Source organism: Loxodonta africana, chromosome 6, assembly GCF_030014295.1.
Source record: "Loxodonta africana isolate mLoxAfr1 chromosome 6, mLoxAfr1.hap2, whole genome shotgun sequence".
Classification (NCBI taxonomy): Eukaryota; Metazoa; Chordata; class Mammalia; order Proboscidea; family Elephantidae; genus Loxodonta; species Loxodonta africana.
The window spans coordinates 1,994,816-2,009,530 of record NC_087347.1 but is presented as its reverse complement, the minus strand read 5'-3'; the positions used below and the strand labels follow the sequence as shown (position 1 = coordinate 2,009,530).

At 59.3% G+C, this 14,715-nt stretch overlaps 1 protein-coding gene across 1 annotated transcript in view; it reads left to right on the top strand.

Annotated features, from left to right (window-relative positions):
* Positions 1-2,921: 2,921 nt before the first annotated feature.
* CROCC2 (ciliary rootlet coiled-coil, rootletin family member 2) overlaps positions 2,922-14,715 on the top strand; it is a 60,757-nt gene continuing 48,963 nt past the window's right edge. The window contains exons 1-9 of the mRNA XM_064287379.1: positions 2,922-3,079; positions 3,855-4,286; positions 4,446-4,596; positions 4,939-5,094; positions 6,061-6,972; positions 9,460-9,619; positions 10,908-11,056; positions 13,500-13,606; positions 14,117-14,282. Coding sequence (XP_064143449.1) covers positions 2,922-3,079; positions 3,855-4,286; positions 4,446-4,596; positions 4,939-5,094; positions 6,061-6,972; positions 9,460-9,619; positions 10,908-11,056; positions 13,500-13,606; positions 14,117-14,282 — 2,391 coding nt within the window. The remainder of the gene's footprint in view (positions 3,080-3,854; positions 4,287-4,445; positions 4,597-4,938; positions 5,095-6,060; positions 6,973-9,459; positions 9,620-10,907; positions 11,057-13,499; positions 13,607-14,116; positions 14,283-14,715) is intronic.

Below are 14,715 nucleotides of genomic sequence, written 5' to 3'. Positions count from 1 at the left end.
GGTGCATTTCTAGTTAATTTTATATATAGTATGAGGCGTTCTTTCCCGTATGGATATCAAGCTGTTCCAACATCATTTATTAAGTTGATCTTTCTCTCTCCCACCTAATTATCTTGGTGCCTTTGTTGAAAATTAACACAGCAATGGTCTAGGTCTATTTGGGGGATCTCTCCTCTGTTCTGTTGATCCATTTGTCTCTCTTTATGCCAGTTCCACACTGTCTGGGTCACTGCAGCTTTATCAGAAATCTTGAAATCAAGCAGCGTGTGTCCTTCAACTTTATCCTTCTTTTTCAGATTTTTTTTTTAACAATGCTAGGTCCTTTGGAAACTCTATGGGGCAGTTCTACTCTGTCCTATACGGTTGCTATGAGTTGGAATCGACTCGACGGCACTGGGTTTTTTTTAGGTCCTTTGTATTTCCATGTATTTTTTAGAACCAACCTGTCAGTATTTTAGGGTTGCATTTAATCTATAAATGGTATTTTTTTATTTCAATTTCCAGTTGTGTCTTGCTACTACATGTATTTATTTTTTGATATATTGACCTTGAATCCTGTGAGTTGGCTAAACGCGTGTATTATTAGTTCTAGAAACTGTCTCATAAATTCTCTAGGGTTATTTACATGCACTGTCATGTTGTCTTTGTGTACTGAAAGGGCTACTTCTTCCCTTCCAGTCTTTCCTGCCTTCTATTACTTGTTAATGCCTTATTGCACTGGCAAGGACCTGTAGTCCAATGTGGAGTAAAAATGGCAAGAGTTGACGCCCATGTCTTATGCCCAGTTTTACGGGGGCAATTATTCAGTCTGTCTCCATTAAATATGATCTTAACTATAGGTACAGAAAACCTGCAAAAGCCAGAATTTGTCAGAGAAGGAAAACTCAAATGTTTTCCACTAAAATGGCTGATAGAAAAGTGGTAAGACTGCACCCTGTCACAGGTGGAAAACTTGTGAGACCCAGAAAAACAACACAGCCCTGTCGAGTTCCAGTTCTCACAGGCTTCAATGTATTTTGTAGCTATAGTTTAGCAGATTGAGGATATTCCTTATCTTCCTAATTTGCTTAGAGCTTTCATCTCAAATGAGTGTTGAAATTTGTTAAATTTTTTCTGCATCAGTTGACATGATTTGTGGTTTTTTTAGACTGTCAGTACAATAGAGTGCATTGGGTTTTTGAACACTGAAGAAGCTAGGGGTCTGCTAAACTTCTTGAATCTATAAGTTGAATGCCTTTTATCAGTTTTTAGAAAATTCTTGGGTATCACATCTTTCAGTATTTCTTCTGTCACATTCTCTCTCTCCTCCCCTGTTGGACTCCAATTACTTGTGTGTTAGACTTTTTGCACACACCCCTATCTGTTTTTAGCATTCATTTTTACCTGTTGATTAGTTTGGGTATTTTCTATTAACCTGATTCCCAGCTCACTAAACATGTCTTTTGCTGTGCCTACTCTGCTGTACCCACAAAGTTTCTCTGGTGAAATTCTTCAACCTTTCACCTATTTTGCCTATATTTTCCTGAGCATAGTAAATCTTTGTTAATTTGAAATCATCGACAGCTAAGTCCAACATCTGGACCATCTGCTTTGATTTGTTTGATTTTCCCTATCATCAGTCATTCTGTCTCTCCTCTTTGAGTGTCTACTGATTTTTTATTGTATGCCAGACATTGTGTATAAAAGAATGTTATCAGCTCCAGGGGATATCATATTTCACCAGGGAGATTTAATCTTTCCAGTGTTAAGCAGATGGAGTTGGGGGCTGTTTTGGGTTTGAGCTTGCCTGTTTCACTGCAGTTCTGATAATAGCCAGCCTGCTACTGGCTTGTCCCTGTCCCTCAGGCACACACAACAGCCTAGTGGGCCATTGTCTTCTCAGCCCTTCAGAGGCTTTCAGCTTAGCCTTCAGGTGTGTTCACCCCATGATGCTTCAAAAGTTGTGCATATCTTGAGAGGCAAACCAGCAGTGTGTTTGAACCCTTCAAGTCTCAGATGTTGCCCCTCCAGTACCATGGGAATGTCAAAATCCTGGCTGGTTTTCTGTTCCCCAACAGCAACCTTCCCACCATCTCCCCAGAATCAGTGAGGATACAGGCGGAGAGACACTCAAGATGCTTAGTGTCAAGTCACCACTCCCTTGGAGGCTTTTGAGCTGGCCTTTTGTTGTCAGGGCCTTTGCTTCTTAAGCACTGTGAGACTGAAGGGCACTTCCTCTGCCTGGCAGAGATGCTGGGCTCCCTCTTCAGCCTCCTCAATGACCTCCAAAATTAGCAAACGCTTTGTAGGAGAAGCCACATCTGGATCTAGGCTCCTCAGCTTTGTCACCGCAGTTTCATCACTCCGGCCCCATGTACCTCCTGGATGCTCTGTTGGCTGGTCTCCTTCCTCAGTGCCCCCTGTTTAGGCTGAGCTCAAACCATGACCTCCAGCGTATGCCGACCCACCTCTCCTCTCTGAATGGATCCCATTTCTCATTCCAATCCATCTCCTCGGTGCTTTCATAGCTCTTAGCTGTCTTTTAAAACACGAGCTTAATGATTTAACGGGCTGTTCTAGTCACTGCAGACGGAGTGTTAGCTCACCGCGTCCTCCTGCATCTTCTCATCTTTCCTGGAAGGCAAATCCTGTGTCCCTGGATTTTAACTCTGAGGATAGAGCTTCCACCCACAGGTTTTACAGGGCCCTGGGAATCACTCACAAGAAGGACGATAGGTCTTGTGGGTGGAAGCTCTGTGATCAGAGAGATTACACACATGTTCACAAGGTGGGGAGGCATGAAGGGGAGGAAGAGGAAAAGGGAAGGTACCAAGGAGGGGAGGGAAGGTGCTGTCAGGAGATACAGGCAGAAAGGTGAGTGAGGTGATGGGAGTCAGAAGGGAAGGCTGTGTGGAGTCCTCGTTCTGGTTCCAACTCTGCCGATGATTGTCTCGGCCTCAATGTCCCCACCTGTACGGTGGAGTGAGGCAGGTGGTCTCTGCGTGGCCTGCCCGTGGAACCGGAATTGTGACTGCTTTGAGAGTGGGCTGTGGTGTAGCAAGTACTTGCCAGTCCCTGGGAAGTGCCCAGCCCTGTGGGGGTAAGCCAGAGAGGGAGGAGGGAGAGTCTGGTCTCCCAGTCTCCCAGGCCCTCCCTTGGTGTCCATACAGCCAGCACTGCTGTGCCAGCCAGACGGGCCACAGCCCCCGCTCAGGAACCCGCCCCAGCCCCGCTGTCATGGATCAGCCCCACATTCCTTGGCTGGACCTCTGAGGCCCTCACAACCGGGCTCTACCTGGTCTCCTGCCTTGTTCCCCATAACCCCCGGACCCTGCTAGTGCCCAGCTGCCTGTCTGTGTGCCTTTGCTTCCACTGCTGCCTCTACCTGGACACCTGTACCTGGGCTCCCTAACTGTTGGACCCGTACACATCCTCTAAGGTCCACCTCACAGGCCACCTCCTCCAGGAAGCCTATGTAGGCACTGAGACATGAAACAAACAAGACAGACAGGGCCCTTGCCCTCTGAAGAGGCCTGTTCTGAGTAACGTGGAGTTAGTGATTCATACTTTTGGCAGTTGCTGCTGGGTTTTTGGTCACTTGTGTCCTGGGCTGTGTCTGAGGCCTTGCTGGAGGCTGGGGGTGCAGAGATGAAGGAGCCCCTGCTTTGGTGCCTCCCTTCAGGAGCACCCTGGATTAGCTCTCAGCTGAGGACCAAACCCCCTCCCTGGAGACATAAGCTCCTGTCCCTGGGGTGATGCCCAGACCCCCCCTGCCAAATGCTGGAAACACACAGGGACATGAATTGAGCAGCTGCTGAAAGGCAGCATGTTAGAGCCAGGTGCTCGAGGGACACAAAGCCACTCATTCTCCTCAGGAAGTGGACCTGGCAGGAGGCTCTGGCCAGCGCCCTCTCTGCGCAGGCCAAGGGCAGAAGGCCAAGAAGGCCGGGCCGCAGGCCCTGTCCTCAGATGTGCCCTCCAGCTGAGCCTGCCCCTGGAAGGAGCCCAAACGGCCACCTGGGCCTGCAGGCAGAAGCATGGGAGCGCCGGTGCGGAAACCAGCAGAAACAGCAGGAAGCTGGGGGTCTGAGTGGGAGTGGGGCTGCCAGTGCCTGCCGGGGCCATGCGTGTTTCTGCGTGAATCCTGGTCTTGCACAGAGGGCCCAGGCTGTGAGCATTAGCAACGCTGGTTCACTCGAAACTGGTTTGGGGGTTCAAGGTGGGGTCCCAGTCCTCACGCTGCCCCTTGTGACCCTGAGCAAGTCCCCAGCTTCCTGGGCCTCGGCTTCCTCGCAAGTGAAGTGGAGGTGAGAAGTTGCAGGATTCAGGGATATGACAACGCTTGCTAAATGGCCAAGTGCGAAGGAACTTTGAGCACTCGATGTTCGTGGGCATCCCTCCTGACTCCCTGGCTTTGCCCAAGCAGTCACTGTCTTCTTTTCCTCAGCCCCTGTTGCCCATCAAAGTCCCCATCCTGGGCGCCGAGGGCGGGGGCCGGGCAGCCCCTCCTGCAGTGCCCCGCGCGACCACACGGTGGCACTGGTGAGCTCCGCCGCTGCAGACCCCCGTCCCAAGGCACCTCTGGAGTTCGGCGCTCTCAGCCCCGCTCCCACCCGAGTACGGGGGCTGGGTTTGCGTCCTGGTTGAGTCGGGTCACCCCGGGGCATCTCCTCTCCTGAAGTGATTTTAAACAGGGGCTTTGGCGTCTTTTCCTACCTGCCACTAGGCTGGTCCACCGGAGGTGCCCCTAACTTGGAACCCAGAGTTGGGGGGGGGGGCCTCACCCTCTTCGCCCCCAGATATGCCTGGGCTCCTTTTGCAAATGTATCCTCCTGCGCTGCGGACCAGGACATAACACCAATCAGAGATACCCCAGGAGTCTCTGGGGACGGTGGTCTGACCCTGGCCGTGAGCGGAGATCGCTCTAAGGTCACATTTCCAAAGCGCTTGTGGCCTCAGTCTCCCCACCCCCGCACGCGGCCCCCGTGGGGGCTTCAAAGAAGCCGTGGGCACATCTGTACAGCCCCCCGCCACCGACTCTACACCGCCACGCGGGGGACCGGTCGTGCCCGGGTCCCTGCCCTCCTGCTCTTGCCTGAGCGCCCTACCCTGCAGGTTGGGGGGGAGGGGGTCCCATTGGACTTACCGCCCCCCCGCCCCGTTACAGGAACCTGACACGTCAAGAACCACAGCATTCTGCTTTCAGTGTGGTGCCAAGGGCGAGGAAGGCCCTATGCCCCGCGGGGGTCTCAGTGTCACCCCAACCTCCTCTCAAAAGGTGGCCCTGACCACTGCCTTGTAGGAGCGCCCCAAGATAACGCCCAAGGCGCGGGGAAGGGGGGCATGGGGTGGCCCACAGCGACCCAGGGCAGAGGCTGGTCCAAGAGGTCGGGTCCTTGTGTGCAGAGCGCTGGGCTGGGCGGTGTGGGCACCGGTTCCGACCCACTACCCTGAATAGTGGGTCATGCCCCTGGCCTATCTGCAGGGCCCAATAGGATAAGGCGACTTCCGGACCCACCGTCCGGTGATCGGCGGTACTCAGCCGGGATCTGAGGGGGAAGCGGAGGAGGGGACCCAGCAGCAGCCCCAGAAGCCTAGAACCACAGGGTCCACAGCAGGACACTTACCCCTGGGGGAGGTGGGGGAGCCAGGGTTGCTAGCAGCTTCCATTCCACGTGCCCTTCCCAGATGGTGCCGCTAACCGGGACGGTTCCGAGGCCTGGCATGGACGATGGTGGTGGGGGCTGCGGGTTCTAGGTCACCCTAGCACCGGGTCCAACTGCCAGTACCTCTAGCAGCCGGTTGCCCCTTGCTCCATTCCCAGCAGCCACGCTCCACCGTTGGCAAATTCCATGCCCAGGGTCTCTGGGGCCCAGGCAGCCGGGGCTACCCTCCCCCTTTTCACAAAAGGGACACTGAGGGCCATGGCACAGCTGAGGTTCAGGAGGGCAGGTGACATGCCCAGGGTTGCAGCACGCTGACGGCAGAGCTGGGACCCCAGTTATTTCTTAGCGGGGAGTCCTTCTCTAATCCTGGTGGTGGGGGAATACCCGAGGAGGGTGGGGACTACCCTTCGCCCAGGCAGAGAGCCCGAGTGGGGGTGGCCGGTATGAGGAGGAGGATAGGTACCCCCTTGTCGTGCATGGGCGGGACCCAGGCCCAGAACTGAGAGCCAGAGGCGAGGACCCAAGAGCTAGTGAGACGGGGCATTTAGCGCAGGAGGAGGGGCTGGGGCAGCAGCGCGACCATGGGGGCGGGACTCAGCTGAGTCTGGGGTCTTCTGGAAAACGGATGGCCAGCCCCGGTGTCCTTAAATCCAAGGCGGTGCCTCGGTTGAGGCTCCCAATGGGCCTTCTAGAAGGTTCTTCGCGCACTGTCCGGGTCAGAACTGGGCGCCCGTGCCCGTTAGCCCCCAGCCCCAACCAGGAAGGACCCACCAGCTGCGGGGGGAAGCGCCCTGCTCGGGATCTGCTGTGCCGCAGGTCGCAGCGCGACAGGAGCCTGGGGCGCCGGGGACGGGGGAACGCTGGGCGGCACCCCCACGAGGGGCAGGAAGGTCGTGGCCTTGTGACTCGGGCCGCGAGGCGGGCGGCAGAGCCCGGAGGGACCCGACCCAGCCGGAACGGGGGTCCGCGCAGACCTGGGATCCCCCAGATGGGGCCCCCCCCGCCCCTCCCCCCCGCGTCCCCCCCCGCCCCTCCCCCCGCGTCCCCCCCGCCCCTCCCCCCGCGTCCCCCCCGCCCCTCCCCCGCGCCCCTCCCGTCTCACTTCTCGGGCTCGCCCCCTTCTGTTGTTTCCGTGGGGGCGGGGCAGCCTTCACTCCCAGCCGACCCCCTCCTCTTGCCCCCCCTACGGGCGGCAGGGGCGGGGGAGGAGGGGACCCGGCACCCCTCCGCGCGGCCCCCCACCGAGCCCCCCGCCGACGCTCGGCCGGCCCGTCGCAGGCACCCGGCCACAGCTGGAACCCATTACGCCCCCAGCGCCTCCTGGGACGTCTGGGCTAATAGTGACCCTGTGTAAACGTTTGCAGTGAGTCAAGTCCATGCGGCGCTGCTTTCCCGTTAGCGGGTGGCGCCAAGGATGCCCCGGGGAGAGGCGAGGGGGCCGCTGCGGAGGAGGCGGGCAAGGGGCGCGTCCTTCCCGGCCTCGCAGGGTGGGCTCTGGGGAGTTCTCGTCACCCCAGGCCTCAGCTTCCCCGCGTGTAAAATGAGGGGTCTGGGCAGGTGATGGCTGTGGGCCCTCCAGCTGTTTCCTCGTCAGAGGACCTGGGAGGCGGCTGCTTCCAGATGGGGGGCAGCTCTGCCTTGGCCCCCTCCCGCCCCCAGGGCAAGGGCATCCCTCACTGCCCACCAAAGTAAGACTCTGAGGGCTTGTCTGGGGAACCCAGGGGACCCCAGTCCCACACCAGTGAACAGTAAGGCCCAAGTCCAAATGAGGGCAGGCAGACCCAGGCCATGGGCTCAGGCTGGTGGGGGCGGGGGGGGGCACTCAATGAGGGCCTGCCCGGGGGGCTGCTGGCTGTGCCCTCCCGCCTCTCTGGGCAGCACCCAGGTCTGGGGATGACTCGGCAGGCTGTATCTGCCCAGGAGGGGGCCGGCCTGGTGGGGAGCAGATGGGGAAGCTGCCCTGCAAGACCCGTGTGAGGGGGGAGCAGCAGGGGGGAGGAGAGGACAGGAAGCCCTCTAAACCCTCTCTTCCAGCCCCAGCTGGGGGGCCTAGGGTTAGAGCCAGGAGGAGGCTGGGCCTGGAAAGGGTCTTCAGGGAGAGAAGGGAGAGGTGGCAGGAAGGCAAGACTGGTGGGGAGGGGTCCCTCACCAGGACCCTGGGCTGGGAGGAGGTCGTTTTGGGCAGTCATGGGAGGGGGGGTTGCATGGGGGAGCTGGCCATGGGGAGAGGGCTCCCAGGTGACAGGGAGGGAAGGCTGTGGAACTGGGGGCAGGGAAGCAGGGGGACTCCAGCTTTGCAGCCCGGAAAACCCTCGCCCCCCCACCCCAGCACACACACACTGCCCTGAGTACTGGAGCCAGTGCCTTAACTCTGACGTCCTAGTGAGGTAGAAGGGTGGGAGGCTGGGGCTGCCCTCAGCCCTGTGTGACTTTGCTGGGCCCTCTGTTCCCCAAGGTTTCATGCTGGTTTGAAATGGGCCCGTATTGACCCACACTCCTGCTCCAGCTTTGCTGGGCCCTGCCAGTTCCCCCCATTTTAGCCATCTAGTGCTGCTGTAACAGAAATACCACAAGTGGGTGGCTTTAACAAACAAATTTATTCTCTCATAGTTTAGGAGGCTAGAAGTCCAAATTTAGGGCACCAGCTCCAGGGGAAGGCTTTCTGTGTCAGCTCTGGGGGAAGGTCCTTGTCATCCATCTTCCCCTGGTCTAGGAGTTTACTCAGCACAGGGACCCCAGGTCCAAAGGACACACTGCTCCCAGCTCTTCTCTCTTGGTGGTAGGAGGTCCCTCTCTCTCTGCTCGCTTCTCTCCCGTTTTATCTCTTGCAAGATAAAGGTGATGCAGACCACACCGCAGGGAAACTCCCCCTACATCAGATCAGGGCCCTGACCTAAGTAAGAAAGTTGCGTCGCACCCTAATCCTCTTTCACATAACCAAATCTTGCCTCGTTAACCACAGGCAGAGATTAGGATTTACAACACACAGGGCAAGCACATCAGATCGCAAAATGATGGACAGCTGCACAATACTGGAACTGATGGCCTAGCCAACTTGACACACACTTCCGGAGGACACAATTCAATTCATGACACCTCTCCAATCAGCACCCTGCTGAGACCCACGGGACGCCCTGCCCAGGCTGACTTCCAGGTCCACTATGGCCTGTGCAGCTGGGCTCCTCCCCAAGGAGCAAAGGGGCCCCAGGCCAAGAGAATGTGCCTGCTCAGAGACCAGGATTCCCTTTCTAGATGGATTCTGGGGTACCATCTAGAAAGGTACCCATCCCACCCAGCTGGGCAAACAAGCTGTGAGCCCTTGCCTGCTCCCATGGGTGGGAGGGGGTTGGGGACCCTGTGCTCCATTGCTCAGCAGCCCCAAGGACCAGCCACTGGGGATGTGGAGGCTTACATCACAGCTCTACCTGACAGTTATCTGCAAGCCTGAGCCCCAGTTTCCCACCTGTGAACAAGGCACCAAGCCTGCCTCCAACATCCCTGAGAGGAGGATTCTGGATGACAGGCATGGCGCTCAGCCCGGCCCACAGGGGATGGATGGGGCAGGGCAGGGCTGGTCTTGGCCAGGTGTTCTTCAGATCTGATCCTCTGAGTACCTTACTCGCCGCTCCTCAGAGCAGTCCCACTTGACAGGTGGAGAAACTGAGGCACAGTGCTCTGGGTGACCTGCCCAGCCTGGCACAGTCCTCTGCGGGCCCTTGGCCTTCACAAACTCCAGTGGGGTTCTTATGAGAGGGGTGCCAGGCAGCTGTCCAGGGACAATAGCACCAGGGTCTCCGGGCCCGTGTTTTTTCAGAGACTGGAGGATACCATCCTGGGCCCCATGGCCAGCAGAGAGGACCGGGCACTGACTGTCCGGGGGGAAGGCCAGCAGGCGTCACCCACCCCCGTGCCTGTCCGCATCCGTGAGATCGTGGCCGGCAGCCTGGGCGAGGAGCAGCCGAAAGGTGAGGGGGGTGCGAGGGCACCAGGGAACCTCGGGCAGCGGACTAGGGTCCAGCTTCTGGGGGCCAAAGCACACCCCCAGCCAGGACTGCCCTGTGGCCTGTAATTGGGGCTGCCTCTGCCTGGTGGGGCGTGGTGCCACAGGGCTGCCCATGGGGTGTTCTGTCCACGCTCGCGGGGTCCCCCTGAGACCACAGGAACTGTCCCCAAGCCAGGCTGCATCTGCACCTGCTTTAGGTGGCCGCCAGTCTAAATGTACCCCTTCCTCCTTGACGTTTCATCAGCCTGGCCCCCGGGGGCACAGACGCTTGGCGGTGCTGTGCCACGCTCCTCTTGCCTCCCACCCAGCCCTGCGGGGCCCCCCCACCACCACAGCACCATCCTAATCCTTACCCCTCACACCTGGGCACCTGGGCTCCCAGTCGGTCCATGTTGGGAGCCTGTGCCAGGCTCACACCCTCATGGGGGGGCCCAGGGGTCCGTCTGCTATAGCAAGGGTTTGCGCAGCTTCTGAAGGACCTGGGACACTCGCCGTGTGCATGAAGGAAAAGGAAACCCCACTAGGTATTTAGAAAAGCAATTGATACAGGGGTGGGGCCTGGCCGCCCTGACACCGTGGCCTCGCTGCCTCACCAGGCAGGAACCCCCGTGTTCAGGCCGGCCCGCTGGCTCTGCTGTGGCAGGTTCGGGGCAGCAACTGGGCACAGGGATCTGTTTGGATTTGCTGTTCGTGTTAGATGCGGTGGGGTCAGTTCCACTCATAGTGACCCCGTGTACAACAGAGCACAACCCTGCCCGGTCCTGCTCCATCCTCACAATCCTTGCTATGCTTGAGTCCGTTGTTACAGCCACTGTGTCAATCCATCTCTTTGAGGGTCTTCCTCTTTTCCGTTGACCCCCTATTTTACCAAGCATGATGTGCTTCTGCAGGGACTGCTCCCTCCTGACAACATGTCCAAAGTACATGAGATGAAGTCACGCCATCCTTGCTTCTAAGGAGCACTCTGGCTGTACTTCTTCCAAGACAGATTTGTTCTTTCTGAGGTTTAAGAATGTTGATAAAGGCAGAGGGAGCAGTAGACTGCCCACCGGCAAGTGGGGAAGCCAGGCCCAGAGCATCCAGGTGTCCCCACCCTGGCTCCTGGGGTGTCTGGGGTCTGAGCTGTGGCCCTGCCCAGTGACTGAGGCCGACCCCACTTGGGAAGCCGGCGGGCAGCCCACCGTCCCACCTGGGGGCCAGGTGCCATGGCTGAGGGGACTGAGGGGACAGGGCCCTGAACTGGGGTACCCTACCTACAGGGGTGCTGGAGCCCCCTGCTGCCGCGGCCCATACGCGGGAGGAGAATGAGCTGCTGCAGAAAGAGCTGGCCCGGCTGGAGGACCTGCTGGCCCAGGCGGGCGCCGAGCGGGACGAGCTGAGCAGCAGATACCACGCAGTCAGTGAGCGGGTGAGTGTGAGGGGGAGCTGGGGCCGCCTGCATGGGGTGGGCATTGTGCAAGGAGTCTCAGAACATGCCACGAGGCAGCCAAACCCTGGCGCTACAGATGGAGAAACTGAGGCCCAAGGTGGGAAGGGCAGAGCAAGCGGTTTCCCCAAAGCCCCCTGAGGTCTCCAGACCCAGCTCAGCATTAACGTGTCCCCATCCACCTGCCTGGGAGTCCTGTAGGCTGGCCTTGCCTGCCTGACCGCTCGATTGAGCACAAAGCTGGCCCCACTGGAGGGAGCTGCAGGGCCAGCAGGAAGGATCTGGCCCCACCCTGGGAGGAATGGCCCTCCCCCAGCCCTCTTTTCAGGCCTCTGAGGGTGGAGATGGGGCAGTGGGGTCAAGGTGCCTTCCAGTGTGCCAGAGAGCTGCATCCAGGAACCTATTTGATCTTGAAGTGTGGTCAGGGAAACTGAGGCAGGAAAGTGAAGAAACTTGCTAGGCCAGAGCCTCTTTCCTGTGTTGGCCACTCCACAGGCAGGGCCAGGCCAAGGTGAATGTGGAGCAAGGGGCCCAGCTCAGAGGGTGGGGGCTCAGAGCCCCACTGTGCTTGGCCCAGCCCCCACCAGGCTTCTTTCAGAACCCCAGCTGTTCTTTGAGGGGCAGGACCTAAGACCCACTTTCCAGATAAGGAAACGGAGGCTCAGAAGGGGCCAGTGCTTGCCCAGGGCTGGGCCACCACTGCTGGGGCCAGGCCTGAGCCGGGGCCAGCCCTTTCCCTGGCCTGTGGCCAGTGACCAGTGCTAATGCCCGCAGGCCAAGCAGCCTCCCTTCTGTGGGGCCCCCGGGAGGCTTCTGCTGTCATGGGCCCCCAAAGTCTCTCCCCCTCCCCCATTCTCTGGTCCTCCCCTTCTGTAAACCCAGCCCTCATCTGTGCACCCTTTACCTGCCCCTCCTCCCAGGGAGTTCCTGGGGCAGGAACCATGAGAACGTTCTCACCTCTGGGGAGACCCAGCCCCAGGCCCTCCTTCAGGCTCTGTGTGTCCCAGGCTGGGTGTGTGGGAAGGGGAAGCTGTTCCTCACACAGGGTGGGGAGATGTTGGGAACCGGCCCTGGGGTGGCGGGGACAGAAGCCACAGAAACGCTGTAGACAAATTAGTAAACTCTGAGTCAGCGCCCAGCTCCCAGACGTGGCCGCCCCACGCTCGGCTCCAGCAGGACATTTCGACACCCTTGGACGCTACAGGAGCCCCTGGATAGGCTTCAAGTTGCCCCCAAGTCAGTGGGGTGGGATGTGGAGGGGTCAGGGTGGCAATTGCACCTGCTTCTTGGGAGTCTGCACCCCAGTGGCCCTCCCAGCCCTTCTGGCCACCAGCCTTGCTCTGGGCCCCTCAGCCCCTTGTTCTCACCTTGCTGGGGGCTGTGTGGGGCCCATGTACCCCCACCTGCCCACCCACCACGCCCAGCCCTCCACCATGCTCACCTTCCTCAACCTCACTCCCGAGATGGTGGGGTCAACTTGCACCCCAGCCAGAGGGGGCCAGATCATGGGACTGGACCAGGCTAGGAGGTGTGGGTACCCTTCAGCCCTGCACCCCTTAGCCTCAGCTCCAGCCCCCTTCTTGGAGGAGACAGGGCACCCCAGGAGGGCTGCGGGGAGCTAGGCAGGAGCTGGGAGAGGATGGGGTAGGGGCCTAGTCGTTCACACCAGGCCTTGGCCCTTGCTGACGCAACCAACTCCTGGTAAGGCCTAAAGCTCTGTAACAACACAAAACAGAAACCCCTGCCTTCTGTGGGGGTCGACTGGGGTGGGAGGGCGTGCAGTGAAGGTGAGGGCTCATATCCCCAGGCTACCGGAGAAAGAAGGCAGGTGCCCACTGCCCAGGCACTGTGCAGGGTCAGAAGCCCACCTGTGAGGAGGCTGCAGCAAGGAAGCTGAGGCCCAGAGAGCGGGTTCTGCCCTGGCCCTGTGGCCATAATGCTGTGCTCAGTGCCATGTACCTCCTGCCAGCTCCCCAAAACCCCCTGGCAGGGAAGCTCCCCATGGTTTCTGGAGCCCTGTTGTCCATGGGACCTCACTTCCAATCCGCCATTGGGGCGGCCTGGAGGCTCCTCCCCATCCCTCAGTTTACCCGCCTGTGAGCCAGGTGTAAGGCTGCACCAGCCACCTCAAGCACCCTGCAGCCCTACCTGTGGGCCACCCACCTTGCACACCCACACCATGCCCTGCCCAAGCAGGGGCCCATCAGTCACACCTCCAAGCTCAGCCCAGTGCCCCTCACCTGCCCTCTCTCTGCTGTCCCTCGGGTATAGGGGCAGGCCTGATGCAGATGGCACCCCCAAGCGTGTGCTGACTGTGGGGCCAGCTGCCTGACTGGATGTGTGGAGGGCCAGAGCCTGGCCCACTCCAGCCTCTGCTTTTACCAAACTGTCCACACCTGGCTTGGTGGCTTACGCACCTTTCCAGCTGCAGGCCCGGCTGGAGACGACCGAGGCCCGGCTGCGGAGGTCAGAGCTGGAGCACAGCGTGGACCTGGAGGAGGCTCTGGGTCGGCTGGAGGCCGCCGAGCAGAGGTGAGGCAGGTGGGTGGAGGTAGAGGGCAGACTCCACTGTGTCCTGCCCTCTGCCCAAGGGGGCTTTCAGTGACATAGCCCCAGAGCCCCAGTGGTAACACCACCATTCCCAGAAGTGACCCCACCAACCTAGCAGGGCCCCCAGCTCCCCAGTTTCACCTCCCAGCTACCATGATTGTTAGCCACAGCAGGTGGGGCGGGGCCAGAGGAGAGTTCAGAGTGAGAGTAGGGGCTCACATCAGAGGCCGGTGAAGGCAAAGAGCCATGTCTCAGGAGAGAAGGGGTGCAGAGGATGGCCCCATCCTGGGCCTCAGTGGGGGCTGATGTGGGGCCATGGCAGGTGGTCAGTGCTTCTTGGGCTCACTGCAGGGCTGTACACCTGAGCTGGGCCAGCTGGTACAGGAGGCCTGGGGTGCCATTTGAGCCCCTTAATTGAGGGCCTGGGGCTCTGAGGCCGCCCTGAGGTTCCTGCCTGCCCACCACCTCACTGCTGTGGTCTGTCCTGTCCAGGAGCACTGGCCTCGCACAGGTGAACACGCTTTTGCGGGAGCAGCTGGAGCACATGAAGAAGGCCAACGACGCACTGGCGGAGGAGCTGGCCAGGACGGCAGGCGGTGTGCTGCGTCTGAGGGGTGAACTGGGGCGTCGGGAGGAGCGGCGTCAGCCCAAGAAAGAGGTGCTCATCCCCGTCCCCCACCTGTTGGGGGACTCTGCTTTGGGGCAGCAGAAAACAGGGAAGGGTGGGCTGGCTCCAGCAGGCAAGACCACTGGCCTTCTGGAAACCCCACCCCCCACCTGGCCACAGCAGTCTGGAATGAGAAAGCCTGGTGTTCCCCTAGAGGGGAGAACTCCTTGAGATGAGGTAGACAGGACCCCGAGGCAGACGTGAAAAATAGAATGTGATGGAGGGGCCGAGTCCTGGCTTGGGGGGTCTGCACCCTGGTGGCCCTCCCAGCCCTGCCTGTCATGGACCTCCTTCGTCTCTGAGGGAAGGAGGCCCTGTAGGTCAGTGCTGGTCAGATTGCAGGAGGGGGTCTCTCAGAGGAGCCTGGAGCCTCACGGTCACCCACCGACCCTGGCCAGGTCACCAACAGTGCCTCCACAGCTCA